This window comes from Macrobrachium rosenbergii, chromosome 45, assembly GCF_040412425.1.
Source record: "Macrobrachium rosenbergii isolate ZJJX-2024 chromosome 45, ASM4041242v1, whole genome shotgun sequence".
NCBI lineage: Eukaryota > Metazoa > Arthropoda > Malacostraca > Decapoda > Palaemonidae > Macrobrachium > Macrobrachium rosenbergii.
In genome coordinates this window covers 32,817,161-32,842,949 of record NC_089785.1, presented here as the reverse complement: position 1 = coordinate 32,842,949, position 25,789 = coordinate 32,817,161, and the positions used below count along the sequence as shown (strand labels likewise).

General features: G+C 43.8%; 1 protein-coding gene across 5 annotated transcripts in view; it reads left to right on the top strand.

The window, feature by feature from the left end:
- The window catches only part of lt (vacuolar protein sorting-associated protein light), a 64,685-nt gene that overhangs the window by 35,278 nt on the left and 3,618 nt on the right, over positions 1-25,789 (top strand). For all 5 annotated transcript variants that reach the window (XM_067088963.1, XM_067088960.1, XM_067088959.1 and 2 more), the window contains 12 exons: positions 825-1,058; positions 2,167-2,294; positions 2,468-2,591; positions 2,746-2,903; positions 3,222-3,397; positions 11,112-11,301; positions 18,822-19,014; positions 19,476-19,616; positions 19,847-19,983; positions 20,766-20,865; positions 23,395-23,439; positions 23,844-23,917. In XM_067088963.1, coding sequence (XP_066945064.1) covers positions 825-1,058; positions 2,167-2,294; positions 2,468-2,591; positions 2,746-2,903; positions 3,222-3,397; positions 11,112-11,301; positions 18,822-19,014; positions 19,476-19,616; positions 19,847-19,983; positions 20,766-20,865; positions 23,395-23,439; positions 23,844-23,917 — 1,700 coding nt within the window. The remainder of the gene's footprint in view (positions 1-824; positions 1,059-2,166; positions 2,295-2,467; positions 2,592-2,745; positions 2,904-3,221; positions 3,398-11,111; positions 11,302-18,821; positions 19,015-19,475; positions 19,617-19,846; positions 19,984-20,765; positions 20,866-23,394; positions 23,440-23,843; positions 23,918-25,789) is intronic.

The following is a 25,789-nucleotide window of genomic DNA, read 5'->3' as shown; positions in this document are numbered from 1 at the left end:
CCAATCAATATGTCAGAAGCACGGTACTCCTCCTCGCTCTTTTGACCAGGAGGCATAACCCAGGTGTGCAGAACTCCAGTCAGCTCAGGAGACTCACTCAGATTCCTCCCTCCAACCAGTGAGTCTCCCTAATGTGAAGGACTGACGGTTTGTATATCGTGTTGAAACAAATCACAGTTTTTGAAAGTAAACTGTATTTTTCCTAACTATACAAACCTGAGGTCCTTTACATTACATATTATGCCCGTCTCATGCCACCCCTCAATCTGAACCTGGACCAAAAGGCAAACTGGAATGGTTACATCTGGGGAGGCGGGTATTCCCACCTACCTGGTGGTGGTTACTGCCTAACCACCTTGCTCAAGAGTTTAATGGCCTTTTCAGCCTATGCTGAAAGTAATTCCTAATGAAAGGACCTCAGGTTTGTATAGTTAGGAAAAATACAAATTACTTTCAAAAATTGTGATATTTATTATAAAGTAGTTCTTCAGACCAGTGAATCACTCTTAGTCTATAGACTCATAGGTTTAGATAAAGTTTTTTTTCTAAAATAAGCCGTTAAAAAACTGCAGCATGTTAAAGTTAAATAAGTTAGAGAGTTTGGTGAGCAGAGACCCAAGGAAGTAGATAAAAGTAAAAGGCAGAAAGCGATACAGCTTGGAACCCAGTGGATGCTGCAGAAAAGTTTTAGTGCTTTCTACAAGAGTGCCACACAAAACATATGGCAGGTACTGCAGTTACCCTTCTCGCTTACTGGGTTTTTTGTAAGTAGATCCGTATAACATTTTTGCTTAGAGAATAATTGTAGATTCTTCTCTTTCCAGTGTACATGTTTACAACTGATTTTTACGTCTGTGGGATTGGGCCTCTGGATGAACATGTGGTAGTTTTGGCATACAACAAGCAAACAGATCTTTCGTTAGCAAGCCTGGGAGTGGACTCTCGAAGGCCTCAGATGAGAGTCTTGGAACCGCTTCAAGGAACTTTCGAAGAGATTTCAAAGGATGTGCTTGGAATCAGGTGCTATCAGGAATATAAACCTGCCAACTATCATTTAGGTATGCAACACTACAGTGTAATTGTTACTGTAACACTGGTTACTTCATGTCATTGTCATGAGTAATTTTACATGAAATTTTCCCTTTTCCAAGTTAAATGTGTTCTGTATATGATTATTCTAACATTTGAATTCCCATTTGGTCCAAGTCTTCATGTGTGCCCTTTCTCCATGAGTCTCTGATCATTCCCAGTAGTTCTTGTCCTGTTTCTTCCATGCCTGCTACTTCTCTAACTGACTGCTCCTTTCATCTTTTCTTTAAATGCCCAGATTATCTCAGGTTTTGGTATCTTGATTTATGTTCCTGATTTTGGACACATCTCAGAAACTTTATCACATGTAATTTGATCACAACACTTTCCAACTATTATTTTTAAATACTATTTGATCCCAACACACCAGCCAGTACTTTATATACATTACTTAAAGGAAAACAACTGGCATGTTCTTTACATACACTTTCTCTCTCTTTACAAATAAAAAAACTCTATGCTAAAAATGTCTCTAGAAAAGAGAGCTGACGTACAGTGGATACAAAAGGCCTGTACAATTCCACACTGTAGAAAGTTACCAACAAGGAAATTTGAGGATGCTTTGAAAGGTGTGACCATAGAATGCAGAGATTCATTGTTGGAGTGCAGTGGGAAGATTGTATTGCAAATGAGGATTGGTGTCCAGAGCCTGAAAAAAGTTTGAGATTGATGAGACACATTATGAGAAGGGATGAGGAGCCACTGGTCAAGTAAGCAGTAAGTATACTGTAGAAGGCCCAGGAAATCACAGAAAGTGGATAGATAAAGACCTAGACTCAGAACTTATTTTATACATCTAACCCTGTAAAGGGAAAAGCTAATGCAAAACTGTTTATGATGATGGTGACTTAGATAAAACAAGAATCAAATCTCTTCAGCTGCATGAATTTTTAATCCCTTAAAACACTGAGACTAAAATGTACAGTGAAAAACTATTAGTGATGTGTGAAAAGTGTACAGCCTACAACTGTTGTACAGTACTTGTGTAAATTGCTTGTACTCAGATCATTGTTATGGATGTACATAAAGTTTTGAATTTATTTTATGTTTCTGATATTTGGAATTTTTCCCTTGCAGTAAGTCTAGTGGAAGACAGGCAGTTCTACATCGTTTGCCCACAAGATGTTGTTGTCGCAAAGCCACGTAGCTCAGATGACCGTATCGAGTGGCTCTTGGAGCACGAGAAATTTGCTGATGCTCTAGAAGTAAGATTTGCTTTGTATGGTCTCTTGTGATTCTGAAAAATTCCACCCCAAGTATTTTCCTTAAAGATTAAGGACATTAGCCTGAATGTACATAGCCTACTGTAACGTGTGTAATATTTTGTAAGCCTAATTTTGAAAGTAATACAGAAGTTTGAGCTGATTGTTTTCAACAGTTGGTGGAGACATCTCGAGAAGTGCATCGCTACAACGTCCTGACTATAGGCCGCATGTATTTAGACCACCTGATGGCCCATGGAAGTTACCAAGAAGCTGCCAAATTATGTACCAGAATATTAGGCAAGTGCGATTGTATTCAGGAAGGGATATTGCTGACACAACCTGACAGTTTTGAAAGGTTATCTTATTATTGGTTTATGATACTACTGTAATTGTGTTGATGACAAGTTCTTTAGCAGGCTTTACTAGCTAAAACCAAAATTTTTTTCATCAGGTTCTGACAAGGCATTATGGGAAGAGGCAGTAGTTCGGTTTAATCGTGTAAGACAGCTGCGAGTGCTTAGCCCTCACCTGCCTCTTGGCCAGGGTGTGAATCTAGACCCTGTGGTGTATCAGACTGTACTCTTAGACTTGCTTCAAACAGACCATGCGGTAGTATTACTGTATTTGGTTCGCATTTTTGTCCCAGATTGCTATGATTATAATCCAGAATTTCAGTTACAGTATTAAGATTTTTCATTTCAATAATCGTCATACTTTACAAAGGATTTGGTCCATGGAGCCTCATGAAATTATGTTTTGTATAAAAATGCAGATGTGTGAGGGAGAAAATTGCCTTGGTGATTGGACTTACTACTAACTTGATTGTTTATAATTTTCCATTGCTATTATGTATACTGTGCCTGTTGTTTATGAATAATGTAACGTGTTTTCAGATTGTATTTGAATTTTAATGGGCCTTTCCTACAGGGTTTTCTTCAAGTGGTGCAAGACTGGCCTGGCCACCTCTACAATGTGTCGTTTGTGATCAATGCAGTTCTGGAAACACTTGCTCGAAACACAAATAACCTTGTTTTGCTTCAGGCGTTGGCGCATTTGTACTCCAACATCGACAAGCATGACAAAGCATTAGCCATTTATCTCAAGTAAGGGACCAATCAGCATATCAGCATTTAGGATCAATATAAGGTTCATTGAAAGACTGAAAATATCAAGGATATTGCCTTCACTTACTTTTTATATACTCCATAATTGCTCACGAGTAACTTTGTATGCACTTTTTCCATCTTCATGTTGTAGGGTTAGCCAGGTTTATAATGTGTTGCTGTTTCACAATTTTCATTGCTGTGGTGTTTGGATTATCATGTATTATAATTCTACTCTTGTGTTATGTACCCTACTAAAGCATAGAAGGTTACAGTGAAATTATGCAAGCAGTGTTGTATCAATGTTTGTTCCGACACAATATACAAACCCTCGGTCCTTTACATTAGGAGATACTTTCAGGCGTAGGCTGGAAAACGGCCGTTGAACTTCAACAAGGTGGTTAGGCAGTTACTGTCCGGGAGGCGGGAGCACCGCCTGCCCGGATGTAAACATTCCAATTTGCTTTCGGCCGTCGTAGCGCACGGACGTTGTTCTTCGCTCTCTGCCTGACTGCATTTTTCTCTTCATCATTCTTGGTGGGAATTTTCCTTTTTCTTTTTTGTATTATGGATAAATCATCTAAATCCTCCCATCCCCAGCGTGTGTGTCCTGGGGTGGGAGGAAAAAAGTGTAATTCCTTTAGATCTAGAGTCGATGTGGACCCACACGCTCTCTGCACATCTTGCAGGGGGCGGGTGTGTTCACGCGACTCTACTTGTAATGAGTGTTGTTTGTGGTCCTCCGAGCAATGGGGCAAGTTCGAAGGGAGGAGATCTTACCGTCGTAAGCCTACCAAGGAGTCGTCCGAGGGAAATACGCCCCCGACGACCCCGTTGGTGGCCGATGTTTCGGGTTCGTTTCTACCTCCCAACGAACTTCCTCGTTTTGCTCCCTCTCCCTCGGGTGAGGATTCCCCCTCCCCTTCCTCTTACGTTTCTTCGTTTGTGGAAGGGCACGGGGAGAGTTGGACCGGCTTCATCTCGAAGTCTCTTCCCGCCCGGGGGAGTTTTTCCTTCGGAGCGGGTGGAGGCTTCTTCTATTAACCCGACTTTTGCTTCAGGTACCGGGCTCGATAGCCAGACGATGATACCAAGTTCACCCTGGCTGCACCCGGGCCTACCTGGCTCGGCTCTGGAAGGTTTGGCTCCCATGGCCCCCTCCAGTCACGACCCACACACGGCAGCAACAGCCACTACCACGACTGTCACTTTCGCGGTTTGTCCAGATGCCGGCGTCATCCGCGGCCAGCACGCTGTTCCCCTGCCACCTGGCTTTCTGGCACCATTCTCCGCACTGGCCCCTCCTACATGGTGACGCCATCGCACCCGTATGTGACTGTTGCTGCCCCGTTGCTGAACATGGCCTGGCCTTGATACGGTTCCTCGCCTGTCTCTCCAGCCCGGCCCTTCGTCTGCCTCAGTTCCCTTTCCAGCGACCTTGGCGCGGCCCGTACCAGATCTGCATGCGGGGGGCGGCGCTGCATCCCTGGCCCCGCCCACCGGTTCCTGGCCGACACGCAGCTCGCTGCCCAGGCAATTGCTGGTCCGAGCTCCGCCGTCTCTGCCCGGGTTGCACCTTCTGCTGTTGTGGCCCCTCCCGCTGTTCCTGTTCCTGCTGTTCCTGAGTCCGCGTCTTCGCTTTCCTGGATTGGTGATCTGACTGCTTTCCTGAAGCAGATGGTGAAGAAGAAGAAGAAGAAGAAGAGGTCTAGGAAGGTGTCGTCGTCGTCTTCATCTTCGTCTTCATCATCGCGCCGCTTTGTCTGCTGCTTCTTCCTCTTCCTCTTCCAAGGCTTCGCGCCGAAGAAGAAGAAGTCTGTCTCTCCCCTAAGAAACCTCCACTGAGATTTCTAAGGGTCTGTCTCCTTCCACACAGAAGGCAGTGGGTTCTCTCGTTGGTTCTTCCCGATCTTCGGATCAGGGAACCGCTGTTCCAGCCTCCGGGCCAGGGCAGCGGGAACCAAGGGTGTGCAGACCAAGGTCGGCACTCTCCCCGCTGCGCCTAAGAAACCTCCTGCTTCTAAGGCCAGCGAGACGCGTCGGACTCTCGCTCGCGAGTTGCTCAGTACCCGGGTCTCCAAGGAGACCAGGATACCCCAGTCTGTTACGGTGGACACTTCTCGCCGTACAGACCAGGGCGTGGGACAAGAGAAAGAGCCGGGCATGCAGGTGCCCCTCTTCTTCCTGCTGGCACTCCATCCAGTGCCAGGTCAGGTTCCCGGGATAATGCTTCAGCCCCGAGGGGCCGAGTGCATGGAGAAACAGGGAAGAAGTCCCCTGCTCAGTCTTCCCGAGAGGCTTCGGCCTCGAAGAAGTCTGGGGCGCGCGTCAGAGGACAGCGCAAGCTCGTGCCAGCCAGCCGCGTTCGACTCCTCCCAGTCCCAGGCCGCGCCCACGCGCCAGACTGGCTCAGGGGGAGGCGAACGCGCGGCTCGACTCTCGCGAGCCGCTCCACTCTCCTCGGGAGACCGTTTCACCTGGGATGAAACGTTCTCCCCGACCTGGGGCCCGTCATCACCGCTGGTTGGTGACCGCCCTCGGCCTGCTGCCTCTACTGGTTCTGCCAGTAAGGGCAGTGGGAGCGCCCGATCTTCCTCCCCTGTCCCCTCCGCTCCTTCGGTCTCCTCCAAAGGGCGTGAGTCGGAGAGGAGGAACTCTGGGGAGTGTTCTCCTCAAAGTTCAACTGCATGGGGGTATGTTCCTGGCTCGGTCCTTGGCTCGACCAGGTCCTATGCCCGTGTAGTTCAGGAAGATCCTCAGGGGTCTGCCGAGGTTCTCCCTCCTGCGGGGAGAGTAGTTCGGGAGGACCGCACCCTGGAAGGACTTGAAGGTCCTCTGCCCCAGGATGCGGACACCCCCGAAATACAGAGGACTTTTTCGGAGGTTATCGCGCTGATTCGTCGGCACAATGACCTCGGGAAGGGACCACGGCCGTCTGTGGATTGTCCTTCACGCCTCGAATCCTTCTGGGGTCCTAAGAAGGAACCCAAGGCTTCGTGGGGCTGCCGTGGTCCACGCTTGCCGAGGGGTACTTTCGATCAGGTGAACGATCTTGTGTCTGGGCAAGACAGTTCCCTTCGATCGAGCCGCTCGGAGAAGCTTCTTCCTCCCCTCTACCTCATCAGAAGCGTTTTTACTCTCCAATAGAAGGAGCGTTGCTGACTAAACAGGTTGACCCGGACCTGACTCGTCTGGATCCGGGTCTTCGTTGCAGCAATTGTCGGCAGAGAATGTTTCTCTCTCCCAGCAAGAAGCTGCAACCCTGGAAGCCACCGCCATGGCGGCCTTTCAGGCAGTCTCCTGGCTCGATCTGTGGTCCTTCACAGCATCGAAGGTAGCCGCTTCCTCAGGCGCCATCGCACCTGGGAGGACTCTGCTTTTTGGGAGACTGTGCCAGTCTGGAGGTAGGGCTATTTCCTACCTTGCCCACCAGACTGCAAACCTGTGGGCAAACTTGGTGTTAAAGCGAAGAGACGCCGTTCTCTCTCGCTTTGCCAAGTCTGTAGGTCCCGAGTCGGCAACGCTCTGCGGAATGGACCGTTGCTGGGTTCCTCCTCTCTCTTCCCTAGAGAGTTGGTGGATGCGCGTTAGACAAACGCCGTGCCGATGAGAACGACCGGCTTGTCCACCAGGCAGTGGTTAAGACCTCCGGGTCTTCTCGTTCCACTGCAGCCAGGTCTTCGGGCCAGGCTGGCCCTTCCTCGGCCCCTAAGAAGTCCCAGTCTTGAAGGGGTCCCGGAAACACCCAGCCTTCTTCTTCCTCGAAAAGGGGGTTACTCCCGTCCTTTTCAGCCCCCTTTCCAATCCGGTAGAGGGGCAAGGGTAAGAAGAAGAAGGGGAAACGCTAGGGCGCGTTCCCCCAGAAGCTGCCAAAGGTGGGGGTGCCTGTCGAGCCATTGGGCAACGTGGCAGCGACATGGAGCCGAGACCTGGATAGTGAATGTTCTTCGGGAGGGATATCTCCTACCCTTCGAGTCTCGGCCTCCTCACCTACACTCCGGTCCATCTCCAAACTTATCTTTCAGGTTCGTTGAAGGACATCGCACTACAGCAAGAAGTGCAAGCCATGCTGAGCAAGAATGCTGTAGAAGTCGTGTCGGACCAGTCTCCAGGCTTTACAGCCGGATCTTTCTCGTAGAGAAGGCATCAGGGGGATGGAGACCAGTCATAGACCTCTCTCCTTTGAACCGTTTCCTTCGCCAGACTCGGTTCACGATGGAAACAGCACGATCGGTGCTGGCCTCCATCAGGGAGAACGACTTCATGCTTACGGTGGACTTGAGGGATGCGATTTTCAAATACCCATCCATCCGCCCCTCGCGCAAGTACCTCCGCTTCGCCCTCGGGAGTCGGTCTTCCAATTCAGGGCACTTTGTTTGGGCTCTCGACCGCTCCCCAGGTGTTCACGAGTGTTCTCTCTCGTGTCAGCTTGGGCCCACTCGCACGGGATACGTCTTCTGAGGTATCTCGACGACTGGCTAGTCCTGGCGAGCTCTCGCCGCAGTTGCTACAGGACAGGGATCGTCTCCTCGAGTTTTGCCAGGATCTAGGGATGGTGGTAAATCTGGAGAAGTCAGATCTCACCCCCAAGCAGAGGACGAAATACCTGGGCATGCTGATAGACACGGTGGCAGCAAAAGTCTTTCCCTCGGACTCGTATCAGCAAGTTCAAGGAGGCAGCACAGTTGTTCCTGTCTCGACAGGAGCAACAAGCTCGGCAATGGCAAGTCGTCATCGGTCACCTGTCGTCATTAGAAAAGCTAGTTCCTCACGGGCGTCTTCACTTGCGGTCTCTCCAGTGGAGACTAAAGGAGCTCTGGTCCCAGTCCCGAGACCCCAGTCCTTCCTCATTCCTCTTTCCGAGGAAGTGAGAAAGGACCTCCACTGGTGGTTGGACGACAGGAACCTCTTAATAGGAGTATCCCTGCATACTCCCCTCCGACATGCTTCTGTTTTCGGACGATCGACCGAGGGATGGGGCGCACACCTGGAGGAGTTGCTGACTTCGGGAGTGTGGCACCGAGACGACAAGCACCTTCACATCAATATTCTGGAGCTCATAGGCGGCCTTCCTGGCTCTCCAGGAGTTCCAGGATCGAGTGATGGGACACTCCGTGGTGTTGATGTGCGACAATACCACGGTAGTGGCATATGTCAACAAGCAGGGGACTGGTGTCCCATCAGCTTCATCAGTTGGCAATGCAGGTGCACGAGTGGGCAGTAGCTCACTCGGTAGAGCTGTCAGCCAGATACATTCCAGGCAAGAGGAATGTAGTGGCGGACAAGCTCAGCCGGCAGAGCCGGGTGGTAGGGACCGAATGGTCCCTCCATCAGAAGTAGCGGAAAGGCTGTTCGACCTGTGGGGGCGTCCAGTGATAGATCTGTTCGCCACCCCGCACAACAGAAAACTTCAGGTCTTCTGTTCGGTCGTGCCGGACCCATGGGCCGCCGCGGAGGACGCCCAACATCCGTGGGACAACCTCGACACGCACGCCTTTCCTCCATTCTGTCTGATTCGTCGGGTAATCAGCCGAGTGATGATCACCCCGAATCTCAGAATGACTCTGGTGGCACCCAAATGGCCACAGGCCAATTGGTCTGCGTCAACCTCACGCACAGCGGTTCCACCTGGCAGTGCATTCCCTGTGTCTTCACGGCTGGAGGTTATCCACCATCTCTTGCAAGCGAGAGGCTTTTCACGCCGCGCAGCAACAGAGATGGCAGGATACCTCAGAAGATCCTCCGCAGCGGTATACCAGGGAAAGTGGTCCGTCTTCTGTGGTTGGTGTCGTCGAAGGGGTCTCTCTCCGGTCAGAGCTACTGTTCAGCAGGTCGCGGACTTCCTCGTCTTCCTTCGCCGAGAGAAGTTTCTCTCCATTTCAGCAGTAAAAGGCTACCGCGCCGCACTCGGCCTAGTCTTGCGGCTGAAAGGAGTAGACATCTCTCCCTCTTTCGAGATTTCTACTCATGAGAAGCTTCGAACGGTCTTGCCCACCCAGGGATCTCAGGCCCCCTGCGTGGGATGTGACTCGTTCTAAGGAGCCTGACTCGTGCACCCTACGAGCCTTTAAGAGAGTCGTCAGGCAGGATCTGACCCTCAAGACCGTTTTCTTGCTTGCCCTGGCGTCGGCGAAGAGAGTTGGCGAACTTCATGGACTTTCCTTTGATGTAAAACACTCAAGGGGATGGGGATCAGTTACGCTCGATTTCATCCCGGATTTCAGAGTTTAAGACTCAGAATCCTTCGGTCCCTGACGACGGTTCGAGTCCTTCACGATCCTCCCTAGAGGACTTCAGAGATAATGATCCAGACAAGATGCTACTGTGTCCTGTTAAGGTGCTGCGGCGCTATCTGAAGAAGACTCGGCACCTCCGGCCTGAGTGTCGACTCTTCGTTAGCACCGGCTCGACCAAGAAAGAAGTGTCCAAGAACACCATCTCTTTTTGGCTTCGTGAGACAATAAGGAGAGCGTACTCTGCTGCAGGAGAAGACGACACCGGTACGCTTCGTCCGAGAGCTCACGAGGTCCGCAGCATTGGTCCATCCTTCGCATTCCGGAAGAATATGTCGGTACCACAGGTACTGAAGGCAGGTGTGTGGTCCCGACAGACTACCTTCACTTCCTTCTACCTCCGGGATGTTGCACACAAGTCCTTGGACACTTTTTCCTTGGGTCCTGTGGTGGCTGCTCAAGAAGTTGTGTAGCTTATCCAGCTCCCCTAACGGGACAGGTTGCATCTCGCCTATGTTGTACGGTAAGGATTGGGAGATGTTTGTTGAGTGACTGGCCTCTTTTCCTTCTCCCTATCCTAAGCTCTCTTCCCACGGGCAGGAGCGGACGTGCCGTTACAAGCTGGACCGGGCGATCGAGGCAGGTAAGCACATAACGTGAGCTTCGCGTTCTATTCCCTTTCAGGTTATAGAAGCAACCCCCACTCCTTTCTCTTGCAAGGGGAGGAAAGAGTAAATGACTTTGAGACAAACCCAATGCTTGTATTTGCCTTATTGTCATCTGACGTCATTTCTTCCTAGCCTACTTCGCATGAACTGACGTTTCCCTCTTTCATGCAAAGGGTCCCACAAGTCTGACATAGATCTTTGCGTTTCTTACAACCCGATCTTTTGTCAGAGGTGATTTTTTTCCCTTCCTCGCTCTTACGACCAGGAAGGGAAGACAAGGTGGTGAACTCCAGTCAGTTCAGAGAGACTTTTTCAGATTCCTCCCTCCAATCAGTAAGTCTCCTAATGTAAAGGACCGAGGGTTTGTATATTGTGTCGGAACAAATAACAATTTTTGAAAGTAAATTGTATTTTTCCTAACTATACAAACCTGAGGTCCTTTACAGTTATGCCCACCTCATGCCACCCCTCAATCTGTACATGGGCCGAAAGGCAAATTGGAATGTTTACATCCGGGCAGGCGGTGCTCCCGCCTCCCAGACAGTAACTGCCTAACCACCTTGTTGAAGTTCAACGGCCGTTTTCCAGCCTACGCCTGAAAGTATCTCCTAATGTAAAGGACCTCGGGTTTGTATAGTTAGGAAAAATACAATTTACTTTCAAAAATTGTTATTTTCTAAAGCAAACTTGTGGTTGTCTTCTCTTAGAAAAAAGTATTGCTTGTGAGATGCTGTTGTCCTGAACATGAATGAACTCATGAAATAGCTGGTGTTTTGTGTTTTCTAACATACTTTCCTCTCATTTTTCCCTCAGATTGAAGCACAAGGATGTGTTCCACTTGATAGGCCGTCACAACTTGTATGGCTGCGTGTCAAAACACGTGATGGAGCTCATGTCCTTAGATATTAATTCAACACTGGACATCTGTATTCAGCATGTTGATATCGTTGAGCCCAAGAATGTTGTTCGGGCTTTGGCTAGCAGCCAGTTCTTCTTGTATAAGGTTTGTATGAAAATTTTTTATTTCTGGTAAAGGGCCCTAAATGTATTTGCAAATTTGCTCTTTCAATGAACAATACAAGAGAAGGCGTTTGAAACGCTATAGATGATTTAAGTACTGTATTGGTATCTGGGATTTTTTGGTGTTCTATAGTGTTCATAACTAGCATTATGATTTTGAAGATGTTTCGCTAAGATATAATGCTACTTCCTCAGTTAAAGGCTGTTTTGATAGTGTAGTCGCTTGTTTCATCCTCAAGGAGTTACCCCTCCATGGTGTGCCAGTACTCCATGGTGACCAGACTAATATCAACGAAATATCTTTTAGCCTGGTCTTGTAGCCGGGTATTGTGTCGTAATGAAAACACTATGACACGTGATAGAGTATAACGGACTCAAAGGTAAGAGGGCATTTTCCCTTATCTTCAGCCAAGCTGAGCAGAGTTTTCCACCGTCAAAACCTGTAAGAAGTGACTATTGCGCATGCATGTTCCCCATCTTGTTTTTGACCAGGTAGATAAAAACTGGGAGCCATTATCTCTCTGGTCAAAGTAAAGTGTAAACTTCAAGTTAGTGCTCCTCACAAAAATCGCTTCGTTCCTCGAATTTTTCATCAACGAGGATCATGGAAACATCTAAACTTGAGAGTTAAGTGCTTATTTTTAAGCTCCAGTTAAAAATTGTTAGTTTAAACTGTGGAACAGATGTTTGTGTAAGGAAGTTTAAACTGTGGAAGAGATGTTTGTTTATGGAAGCCAGAAACCGGACTTTGTTTTGTGAGCACATGGTCGGTGCTCTCTCACGCTCTCTGTGCTATTTGTGAAAAGCGAATAAATTTGAAGAATTGGTCCTTCTATTTAGAAGTTTTAACTAAAGAACGATTTATTATTAATTTAGATAATCCTTTCGGGTAACGATGTCTACAATAGCCTAGGTGGTAGCCTAACAAATTCAGTGTGAATAATTCAACTATAGTAGATGTTGTTTGTAGCCTATAACCTAGGATTATGTATCCTAAAGGTGATTTAAATGACCTGGATTAGGTAGTAACCTAAATTAAGGTAAGTAAAAATCTATGAAGACATATTCTTTTATGGCCCAAGGCAGCAGCCTGGTTTACAACATGGACCCTAAGATTTGATTAACTGGCTACAGATTTTTTCCCTTTATATAACCTGTATACTTAAGCATGATCTAAAATAATCCAGGACTAGGCAGTACCTTATATTAAGTTAAGTGATAACCTTTTATAAAACATCCCATTATTGGACTAGATCATTAGCCTAGACCATGCAGTCTAGGACTAGATGAAAATAGTAACCTGTGCTGGATGAGATGGTAGCCTAGCTTGAAGGCTACATACTAAGGCAGTTGTGTTTTACATAACCCATACCTTAAGTGTGAATTAAATAATCCAGATTAGGCAGTATCCTAGATTAGAGTTACTGTTTTATATAGTAGATCAAGTAACCTAGGATTGGATATAAACAACAACCTTGGTTAGACAAAAATAGTAGCCTATCTATAAGTTTATATATTAGTAAGTTGCTGGTTTTATGTAGCCTATACATTTAAATGTGATCTATAAAAATCTGGATTAGGTAATACCCCATACTAGGCTAAGAAAGAACAAATAATCCTAGGATTACATATAAACAATATTCTAGGGTCAGTAAAAATAACATCGTTTTTTACGACTTGGTAGCCTTTCTGCAAGGCTACACACTGGTAAGGTCATATGTAGCCTATACCCTTACAAGTGATATAAACCTAGAACAGGCCATAGCCTAACCAGATTAAATAGGAATCCCTTTTTAAGGGACTATCCTGCTGCTAGCTTACAAACAGCGTGGCTGAGTATCAGACAAAAGGTTTAGTCTTGGCTACATAAAACAGAAAACCAGATTATAAGAGAGTTATTTTTTGTATAGCTTGTATCCTTAGGTTTTAAATAAACCTAGAATGAGAGGCGCCTTAGAATAGGTTAAGCAAGAACCCTCTAAGAAATCCTCTATGCTTAGTTGATTATACTAGAAGCATTAACCTAAGCCATATAAAACAGTAGCTTGGGTTAGTTGAACAAATTAGTTCATAGAAGATTAGTGTGAATGGCATGACAATTTAGAATTGAAAGTTCACATAACCATTGCAAAAGGACTAACAGTATAAGTAATACAGCCATATACGGTGTCAGAATTAACCTAAACCTCAAAGGGTCTACGTTAACGTAGATACTTTATAAAAGGTATTACATCTACACACTAGTGATCAACTTAACCTGTAAGATGGAATGCTAATGATACAGGGATTTACAAAAGTGTCCCTTATTAAAAACAATTTAAACTAATTAGTTTCTAATAGCAACTTGGTTTTTTCAGTACGGGGCTGCCATTATGCAGGGCCCTCAGCTCAAGTGTTCTGTAGCAAATTGCTCAGTTCGCCTTTTGCCATTGGGTACGGCCCATACCACCTGCCATGAGCATAGCCCTTGCAAAAAACAAGACAAATTTGCTTGGTTGCCAGATATGTGCAAAATTTGTAGTGTGCTCTTGGCAGTAAGTTTTAAGGATGAAACAGCTCGTTTTAAGCTGTCGCGATGGGTCCTAGGGTTCAGCAAGGGTGAGGAAGGGGAAGATTATATCTTTCCAGCAGAACTCTGGCAGCAGATATTTAACCCAGTAACATCAGTCCCCAATGCCTCCCAGGTTAACCCTGCAGAGGAAATAGAGGAATCTTCACTTGGAGGTGATTTTCTTACAAAAGAATATGAAGTTGATATTGCTACCGAAATGACCTTGCTGAACCCAGAAGGATCAGGAACACAACTTTCAGCTAACCATGGGAGAAACCTTCCGGAAGGTATTCAATCCCCAATGCAGCTTTCAGAAGCTGAACAGGATCTTTCCCTCAAAAGGGATACAAGGATCCACCTAACCCCAATTGAAATGACTACATTTTCGGAGGGGTATAGCAACTCACCCAGGACCTCTGCCCCCTGGGTAACAGGCAGTGACAGTTCAGCTGTCGATGCTCAGTCAGATTACGCAAGCTCCCCCAAAAGGGGTACACAGTTTGCGCCATTTGATCAATTCCGTAAGGAAATTATGAGTAACATCAAAGATGCCTGTGCCACAGGATGGCATTATATAATGGACATACTACTTCATGATTCCGAATAGGAAATTAAAGAAATCAGGTCAGTGATATATACTCCAAAGTGTAAAAGTACTGCATTGCAACCAAAAAGGGAAAATGGAAACAAATTCTGCCCAAAACAAGGTCTAAGGTTAGAATTCCAACTGGAACCATCAAAATGGCCAGTTCGGACTATAAAACTTCAGATCAGAACACAACAGTGGCTCCAGTGTTCTCCCCGATGATACTGATAATCCTTGGCAAGACACCTCAATGTGCATTTTCTCTCTTGAAGGTAAGTATCTAATCAATGAGAGAAAATCCTTGATCGAAGTTGTACATGTGGAGTTTAGAGATAGGGCAGCATTCCCTAATACAGAATGGCGCCTGATACCACCTCAAAAGGAAACAGTTCTTTTACCTGGGAATACAGCATTGAAAGCTATAGATGACACCCTTTACCAGGTCAGCGGAACATGCATCTATACTCCCATTATGAACAAAACCTAACTTGCTCACCAAGTACCCCAAGCCTTCTGTCCCTTCATTTTTAAAATAATTAACCATGTGAAGGCAGACATTCAGAATTATGTAGTAACTAGAAAACTGGAGCCAATGACAGAACTGAAACCATTTGCCACAGTCCTCCCAGTTTCAAAAAATTCCATCAAGGAATGGGCAATGCTTCAACTCCCTTTTGAAAGGAAAAAGCTCCTCTTAGATGTAGCTACTCAGCAATTTGGGGCCCTTATGAGAAGATTCTTGGATGAGACAGCTGCGTCAGAATTCGTGCTAGGACCCACCTCCTTAGTATCGTAACCTCTTCCACCTTGCTAGGGTTCTGGATAAGGGAAGTTACATACAAGTTCAAAGTTATGCCTTTTGGACTAAAGATTGCCCCAAGAATTTTCACAAAATTAGTAACGGTAGTTGTCCAGGAACTCAGAAAAGAATGAATACAACTAATAGCTTACCTATACGACTGGTTAATCTGGGGGTCCACAAGAAAAGAGTGCTTGAAAAACCTAAGAGTATTGATCGACAGGCTCCAGTCAAAAGGTTTTATAATAAATTGGAAAAAATCCTGCCTTACGCCTAGCAGACATTTTCAGTGGCTGCGTCTGTGTTGGTAAATGCTTCAGGGCCTGTTGTCTCTCCCCATCATAACTCAGAACAGGAAAAGGAAAAACCTCAAAAGGTTTTTGGCACAGGCCAGGGTTTCCAGATGGCAGTTAGAACGTATGATGGGTCTGCTGCAGTTTGCATCAGCAATAGGTCCAATACTCAGATTGCAGTTGAAAAACGTGAGCAGATTTTGGCTGTTGCACGCAAGAAAAAAGATGTGAGACCTATCTCACCAAAAGAATAAAAAAGTTGGGGAGAGACTTCGGCCTTGGACCTGGCAAAACAGGTCACCCTGACTCCTCCATCTGTACAAGTAACAATACACACAGATGCCTCGTTGACAGGTTGGGGAGAACAATAGGAGGACTGTCAGGTGGCAGGGAGGTGGTCAGCTGCTCTGAGGAATTGTCATATCAGTTTCATGGAGCTGATGGCTGTCATTTTGTCTCAAAAAACTCAAACCTCCAAAAGAGACACATATTCTGTTGGTTCTAGACAACACAACTGCAATGCCCTGCATCAAGAGATCAGGATCACACTCACCTCTCAGTATGATAATGCTAGCCATCCTTCGGATGGCACAAGTAAAGAAGTGGCACCTGTCTGCAGTTGACCTCACAGGGTCTCTCAATTTAATAGCAGACTCTCTATCAAGGGAATCGACAGCCTCAACAGGGTAGATGTGGACAGTCACTCTTTTCGAACAGTTGCCAACTTGCTTCCACAACCGGAATGGACCTGTTCACCACATACAAGAATCACAAACTCCCAGTATATGTGTCTCTGAACTTGGACAATCAAGCAACAGCAAGAGATGCCATCGTACAAGACTGGAACAAGTGGAGGATGATATATCTTTTTCCTCCATTGTCCGATATTTCAAAGGTTTTCAGCGAACTCCTAACCTTCAAAGGAACAGCTTACTTAATAGCCCCTAATTGGCCAAACGGGCATTGGTTCCTATTATTTCAACAATGAGCGAAAAGATCAATTCCACTATCGTCCGCTGTTCTATCCCAGAAAGTAGGAGGGGAAAGTCATTTACGTATCCTCCTTTCTGAGCCAAGACCTTCATTTTTGGATTTTTAAATGTTATATACTGTGAAAACTACTTATCCAACATTGCCAGGTACCTAGTAAAATATTACAGACATCATCTATCCGCCAATACCGGTCCATATGGAAGATATGGTTAGATTATATCCTTACTGAGAGCCCGGTCAAGATTTCTATAGAAACACTTTTAAATTTTCTTGTACTGTACACCATTTTGAAGACAAACTTGCTGCGGTTACAACAATCATGGCATACAAGGCAGTATTAACGGAACCCTTGCTTTATGGATTCAGAATTGATTCCAGTATAGAAGCTGTCATTTCCCTTCTGCAGTCTTTTGCTCTACAAAGACCTGCTCCTGAAAGACTTCCAATTACTTGGTCCCTGAACAAGGTACTTAGACTTCTGTCTGTCCCTCAATTCAATGGACCCAATGCAGCCACAACTCACACGATACAAAAAGGGATCTTCCTGATTGCATTAGCATCAGGAACCCATATTATGAACTGGGCTCTCTTAGACTGGGACAATACATCACTCAGACTGCTGATAATCAATTATTATTGTCCCCAGGCCCATCATTCCTGGCCAAGAATGAGGATCCTTTAATAATGAAATCTATTCTTATAAGAAAACTCAATTTAGCAGACAAAACATTATGCCCAGTTCAAGCACTTAAAGTTTAACTTGAGGTCATGGCAAACATCCCAGAAGGTCTGATTTTCCTTCATCCTAGCATGAATAAACCACTCTCTCTACAAGGGCTAAGGATAATTTTAGTGTCCCTCATTAAAGAGGCAAACCCACACTCCTTTCCTAGGGTACATGATATTAGGAAAGTAATTATGTCATTGGCCTTCTTCAAAAATGTCTCTTTCGAAGAACTCTCTGAATGTACAGGGTGGTCATCAGAGACAGTATTCTTAAAACATTACTGCCATGAACATGAGCAAATTCGACTACACTGTGTAACAGTAGGTGGTATGGTTAGTCCTGACCCCATAGGTGCTACAGCTGAAAACCAGAGGTCTTCCTAATGGGTGGGTACGATGGCTATCGCTCGGGAAGGTGCAACAAGACTGTGACCATACCCAGCATATGTAGGTAAGTCACTACAGGCAGTCCCCGGTTATCGGCGGGGTTCTATTCCCGACGGCGTGACGACAACCGAAGATCGCCGCTAACCGAAAATTGACGATAATAGCACTGATTCACAGTTAGCGGCGCCGACAACCAGTTAGCGGTGCCGATAACCGTTGATCAGCACTGCCGATAAGAGGCGATCAGCGCCGATAACTGGTTATCAGCGACTAAAATCTGGCTATCGACGTCACTAGACAAGCGCCGTAAAACCGGATCGCCAGTAACCAAGGTTGCCAATAACCGGGGAGTGCCTGTATAGAACTTCACCCTAAAAAAAGCAAGTTCTTGTTTTGTTTCTTGCTTCTTGTAACTTGATTTCAGACCAGAAATGCTTTTGTTTTTTCTTTGGATTTTTGGGATTAAAATTTTGAGAGAAGCCTTTTGTCACCTGTCGATTTCTTTGTAAAGCTTCTTGAGGACAAAACAAGCGACTACACTATAAAAAAGGTTTTGATGTAGGAAAAACCTATTTTTGGTAGTTGCTGTTGAGTCCTCAAAACGCTCCCACTTCCCTGACAAAAAGGCATGGGATTTGGGGAAGGGATCATCCTACATTGACCAACAGAGAGTAATGGCCCCTGGTCTTTTATCTGCCCGGTCAAAAACAAGATGGCAGTTGCACGTGTGCAATAGTCACTTCTTACAGGTTTTGACATTGGAAAACTGGGTTCAGCTTCAGTGAAGATAAGGGAAAATTCCTTCTTATCTTTGAGTCCATTATACTCTATCACGTCATAGCGTTTTCATTACGACACAATACTTCGTTACAACACAATACCCAGCTACAAGATCAGGCTAAAAGATATTTCTTTAATGTTAGTCTGGTCACCATAGAGCACTGGCACACCATGGAAAGATAACTCCTTAAGGACCAACCAAAAATAGGTTTTTCCTATGTCAAAACCTGTTATTTGAGTTACTTGAAGACTGAGAGGGAAGTTCTTTGTTGCAGTAATATAGCCCAGAGTATACTTTTTAAATCACATTGAAGCCTCACTAGCTTTACTGAGAATAGCTCTTTGTGTATTTGAAGAAGCCTCTAATGAAATTTTTACCCCCCAACAGTATTTAGATGCCTTGTATGAACAAAAGCGGGAGGAAAGTCAGCCTTTCCATGGCCAGTTGCTTGCCTTGTATGCCGATCAAGATCGTAGCAAACTGTTGCCAATGTTGCTGACTTCAGGAGCGTATGACCTCAGTCATGCACTGGAAGTTTGCCAGTCTCGCTGCCTCACGGCTGAAACCATTCACCTCTTGAGTGAGTTACAGCTTTTATGTGTCCCATGTTCTGCTCCAGTCTATTGTTTTGCCTTCATTTTTACTAGACAATACAGTAGTAATCTTTTCAGGGTTAGTTAAGGTACTGGTGTGTACAAAAAAATATCCGTTTTAAAGCTTTTACACAAGTACGTAGGAAATGTGTAAGTACCCTACATGCTGTATGAAAATATACTTCCCTCTATGATTAGTACTGTATTTCTGCAATTTACTGTTAGAACATTTCCTATGTAAGACAAAGGTTTTTTCCTCATAACAGTTTTGGAACTGATAAGAATTATGATGGATATACAGCTATTTATGGGTAAAAGATTATCATGTGATTGACATGTTATATATTTGAAGAAAAATAGATCTAAATATACTGTATATCAAATGCATTCTCTAGTTGGAGAATTCTTATTGCAGTAAATGACTTAAATTTTTCTTCTGTGATGACAGGTCGGATGGGTAACAGCGTGGAATCGCTGAGGCTCATATTGGAAGAGGAACAAGATATTCACTGGGCCATAAGACTTTGCAAAGAACACGATGATGCTGATTTGTGGAATCGCCTAATTGAGCACTCCTTAGACAAGCCTGGTAAGTGGGTAAAGGTTTGACCCACAGTTTTCACCACTAAAATTTCCAAAACTTTACATTTGTGTTTGTTCAGGTTAGTGAGAAAATAAATGAATACTGTATGTACATAAAACTGGTTTTCTAATGACCTAGAAAATAGTAAGTCGTAATTACTACATTCTATCATTGTTTACTATGTTAAGATGTTAACAGACTCCCAAGATTAAAGACCATTGAAATTCTCATTGCAGAATACATTCGAGAGCTTTTGAACAACATCGGGACACACATTGACCCCATCATGATTATCAGACGGATACCCAACGGTTTGGAAATTCCCGGACTCAGAGACGCACTGGTTAGGATTTTACATGATTATGATCTCCAGGTGAGTGGATTGGCTACCCTGGTCTTGCCCAGGGGAGTTGTTTTTCAGGGAGGGGTAAAAATTGAAAGAAGTTGAAGTGAAAGAAGTTGGACAGCTAGGTAAGAAGGGGCAAAAGGGACTGAAAGACACATGCCACACAGAGCATACTCTGGGAAATTTTTGTGGGATTGCTGTACTTTGCTATCCTTAATTTCTTGGGTGGAATTTAGACAGAATTTTAAAATAAACCAAAGATGTTTCACAGTAGTGACACCAATTATTTGATTTTCGAAAATTCAAACTCAAAGTTATGTAAGCAATCTCTTCTTTTTGACATTCCCATATCGTGAAGCATAGAATATTCACTCAATCTGTTGGTTTGTGGCACATATGAATATGTTGTCACTTGCATGTGGTTTATAAGGATTTGCAAGTTTCTCTTAATCTCAGTTTTTCTTTGAAGACAGTGTTGTCAGCTCTACAAACAACCCTCCAATTTTTATTCACCTATAGTATGCTGTACGTGGTTTACTACAGATAGTACAGAGGTCCATTACTGCTTCCCTTGAGTCTGATTCCCTTTAATTTCTTCACAGGTGCTGCATTTGCTTTAAATTAACCTTTCTCCAATTTTCGCTTGTTATTTAAGACAAAGTTCTTTTGGGAAGGTCCCATGTAAGTCTTCAAATGGGACTTGGTGCTCTTGTTGAACAACTTTATAAAAATTAGTTAGGAAAGTCAGCAAATAATGATTTTTATATGTATGACGTGTTAAATTAACTCAACGCTTTTTTCCTTTACAGATACAACTAAGAACTGGATGTCAGACTATTTTAGCAGAGGATGGCAGTAACCTCCTCGCTAAGCAGGTCTCAATACAGAATGCTGCTTTACCTGTTTACGGTAAGACTCTGTAGATGGAGTTGACAACTCTTTGGTGTGAAGTGAATGCAACCAAGTCTCTCTATTTTTAAAACAATGTATAAGTTTTAATCACAATCATTACTTACTATACTGTATTGGTCTTTAAAAGTTCTCTGTTTGACCCTTGCTCTTAACATTATCATTATCAACATGTAAGTCAGAATTTTCCCTTGTGAAATTCAATGTAAAATGAATTCTCTCCACTAGTTTCTGTGTTGAGCACTTTCAGCGTAGCCCTTTCACCCCGACTGTGACTCATATGTCCGAGAGGTTAATTAGGACCAAAACCTAGCCATATACCAGGCAAATGGGCTACTGTTGACATTCTTTGAGATTTTCTTAACCGTGCTGTATGGGGGTGATTTTTTCCCACCACCCTTGCTGTGCTGGAAGGGCTAATCTTCCATGGTGTTTGTATCTTAATTTGTGTCCCTCTTCCATGATTTTCTGTGCTTCCTAACTGGTTTTTGTCTTGGTACATCCATTACTAGTATTTCTGAATTACTGTTGCTCATTCCTTTATTGTCATGTGTTTAAACCACCTGAGATTTTGAGATCACAGTATATTTCTAAGTTGCTGTACATTGTTTCTCTCCAAAATTCCATTTTTTTTATATGATCCTCCTACCACACACTGGCTCACACTTCAACATATACTCCATTTTCTTTGCCAGCAGCCATGCTGCATAGAGTAGTGCAGGCCTTATACATGCATCTAAAGTTTATGATGCCTACTAGTGTTACTTATCAGTGGTCTAGCCATTTCTACCTCCTCTTTATCAAGTGAGTCAGTAGAGCTGCGGACTGTCACTCGATGGGCCGGAGTTCAATTCCCCGGCCGACTGATGAAGAGTTAGAGAAATTCATTTCTCACTATAATGTGGTTCGAATTCCACAATAAGCTGGAGGTCCCATTGCTAAGTAACCAATTGGTTCTTAGCCATGTAAAATAAGTCTAATCCTTCAGGCCAGCCCTAGGAGAGCTGTTAATCGGCTCAGTGGTCTGGTAAAACTAAGGTATACTTAACTTTTCCTCTTTATCAAGGCTATTGATACTCATTTATTTTTTTACACCCTCTTAACATATACTTCACAATCTAGTGTGTACCCAAGGTACCAGGAATGTTCCATCTCTTTTGAAACATTGCAGTCCACTACAACATGACGCTCCTCCTCCTTCTCTTCCAAATGTTCTTAACTACTTCTTTGAAGGCGTGAAAAATCATTTGTGACATTCCCATGGCCACTTTTCTTATGTTCTTTTTCATTTGCTTCCTCTCCATTCACTATGATTTTCAAGTCCTTTCCTTTTCATTCCACCCTTGTCAATTCTTCCTCTGGTTCTGCTCGTAACACCAAGGTCATAGACATATACTTGCTGTAGGGCATTTTTTTTCTGCACTGTTTTGTAACTTTCTCCATTACTATGGTAAACAGAAAAGGGCCTATTAAATGGACACCAACTTTCATCTCAAATTCTTCTGATACTTTTGCCACTGTCTTTACTTTGGATCTTGTGTTTTGGCTTGTTAATGTCCCTAGCTCTGAGTCTTTCCAGTACCTTCTGCTTTTGTGAAGATTATCAGGTTAACTGTCTGGTTACTCAGTCAAAAGGCCTTATAAGATCCATAGATATGTAGTGTCATGTGTATTGTTTGTGCCATGGTATTTTTTTTCTCTCTCTCTTTTTTCTTTGCATTCCTTATGAACCTTAGACTTCTGCTTTTAATCTCTCCAGTCCATCTTCACTAGGGCTTTTCTAACATCATCAGGTGTTACATTTTGTGTTGGTTCCACTGTTATATCAACATCCTTCAGTATGTATGCATTTTCCTCATTCAGTTGATGTTCAGAATACACTCTCCAATTGTTAAAGTTTTCGTTTCTATTCAAGTTTAATTTTTCCATTTTTATTTTTATATGATTTTTTATACAAGTTCCTTTTTTTTTTTATTCATCCGCTGTTCTATCATGAACACTTTTTCCCCTCTGTCGTTTTGAGGTTCTGATTCCATTCTTCCCAGAGGGTTGTTCTGTGCCCAAGCTACCTACCTTTTGGGCTCCCTCTCCTTCCCCTTCTCCTGGTATAAACCCTTATTCTCTTTCCTGTCTACCCTCTGCCAGAACTTAAAGGTTTTTCATCTCATTAGTAACCCTTTTTACATCTTAATTCCACTGCTGTGCTTTTATTTCTCCATTTGTATGCCTTTCTAGTTTTCACGCCATATACTATGGCTTTTGCTGCCACTAACAATAGACTCTTGAGGTCTGTTGCTACTTTCAGCAATGCTTCTCTTGTGTTTTACAAGGAAAGAGATTAATACTAAACTGAACTCTCCATTTTTTCTGTTATTAGGTCTGATAATCTAAGGTTTTTAGCAACAATCTATGTCTTGCATGGATTTTGGTGGGTGTTTTAGATGCAATATTAAAGTTTACTGGACTTAGATAACGTCTTTTACTTATAGTACTGTATAGAGAATTCACGATCTCCATATTTTCTTTTAGGTGACACTGTGTGCGCTGCTTGTAACAAGAAGGTTTTGTCGAGTGGTAAGTTGGCCAACAAGAACCACTGTCTGTGAATGTAACCCAGTGTCTTTTGCATCTTGAATTTGCTGAGATTTTTTTCTCTCCATTATTTCCCCCAATTCAGTGTTTGAAGAATCATATAATTTCCGTCCCATTAATATTAGTTTCTTATGTTTCACCAGTTAAGTTTTTAACTTTAGAGTTATTAGGTTCAACTAAGAAGTTTGCAGTTAAGACATAACCTATATAAATGATTGATGTTTTCTCGATTTCAGCTTATGTTACTGTGGCAAAACTGTTTTGATATTTTGCAAAGGTATTAGATCTCTGAAAGAAATAAAATGTTTTTAATATATTTTCAGCAGATCAAAACAGTTCTGTATTTTTTGTCAGTTTAATAGATTTTAATTTTATCTTTTTTACAGGGAATAGCACTTTAGCCCTATTTGGATGCCGCCATGTCTACCATGAAGCTTGCTTATCAGAAGGCGATTTGCAGGTAAATCAGTAGATCTTTATTTTCCATAGAAAAGTGCAGCTTACTGTATTGACCTTTTTAATGCAAGGGATAGTGAGAAATTCATGTTCTCATTCAGTCTGAGATTCCCTCTTGATGATTATAGGCTCTTTCCAGAACCCTGTGGCCCAGCTGTACTGTATTGTTTTCTGCTGCTGACTTTTTTCTGAAGCCTTTAAGATTCTATGTGACTGAGTTGGGTATTAAAGTACTTTGTAATAATAATAATAATTCAGTAATTATAGTTAAGTTTTATATACTGTTAAAAATACACTTAAAATCCTTGAGCATTTTGAAGACTACTATCCTCATTGTCAGCAGGAATGATACTAGATCAGAATTTCCACTAAGACAGATAGCGTATATCAGGTTCCTGCTCAGTCTTCTGAATACTAGATCATTCTGGTTAGTTATGTTTATGCTGTCCATCTGCTGCTAATTGGGGGGGGTGTTATCCTGGGTGTGGGTCACAAAGGTCAAATATTTGGCTTTCCATCAATCAAGGGAATAAGTATGGGTTATTAGCTTCCTTGACAAATTGAGAGGACACAGTTTGTCTAAGAGTGTGGCTGGAATTAATCATACCCAAAGCATTAAAAGATTTGCTTCCAACCACCATGGTATTGAGTTAATGAGGACCACCTCCACAACCCTGCAGCACTTTACATTATTGCTGCTGTATGAAAGTTTACTTCCCGTAAGGATATTAAGTGGTTTACTGCAATTTGTTTTCAGTGCAATAACTGCATTATTGTGATTTTGACTAGAAGAAATTATAAGGATGGTAAACATTTGTACAGAGCAAAGAGCTACTGGGTTGTAAAGCTGATGTTATGGACTATAACCTCTTTTCCACCCAACTGCCAGGGAGATTGATGAGAGAATAGATGCCACCACTAGGGGAACCACCTTGAGGTCACCTGGTGACTCTCAGGAATCACAGAGACTTTTATAGGTGTCATGTATCCTCTTATTCCAGGAGCAGACAGTCTTATAGGTCTTCTGTTACCCCAGCTAGGAGGCTTTATGCTGATGCTGTTTCCTATCCTGTGTCCCTTAGGATTCCATGCTCAACTTTTTCTTCAAGCAGAGAAGGTAGAAGTTCTGGATGGTTCAAACACTGGAACAGTTATTAGTTGCCTTTCTGGAGACAGTCCTTCTATTGATGTCAGAGCCAGCCAGATTTTTCATACACAAGGAACTGCTGGAAATTTTTTAGCTTTTGATAAAAAGGGAAGATAAGTGGTGGTAAAAGGAGTCATAGAGGAAGCATAGGCTAACTCAGGAGCTTTTGCACCTGGTTGTTCATCATCTCAAGGGCTCAGGAGGATGGAGGCCCATCATCATTTTCGCTTCCCCTAATTGCTACTTACGGCTGACTCCTTTCTGAATGTAGACAGTAACATCAGTCCATCACTTCATTTGGAAGGGAAACTTTTTGGTATCACTGGTCTTGAAAGCTGCAGACTTTCAGTTCCCGATCCACAAATCTTCAAGGATACTATTATGGTTTGTTTTACAAATAAAGACCTTGTAATTCAAGGTCCTTTGTTTTGATATGGCCACAACCCCATAGGTTTTCATTTGTGTCTTGTCAGTGGTTGCTGTTTCTGCTCACGTTAGATATCAGGCTGTAGAGGTACCTCAAATCAGTGATTGACTGATCATGGCATCCTCTTCTATGGACCCTTGGAGACACCTCAGTTACTGCCTCAGCTTTTGCCTATACTTGGGCCTAACCAGTAAATGGGACAAGTCAGACCTGACACCAGGACAAGAGGCAAAAGATTTCGCTACATGAACCTGTGGAGAGTGCTTGAAAGCAGCATTCCTTGTATCCCTGGCCTTAGCTAG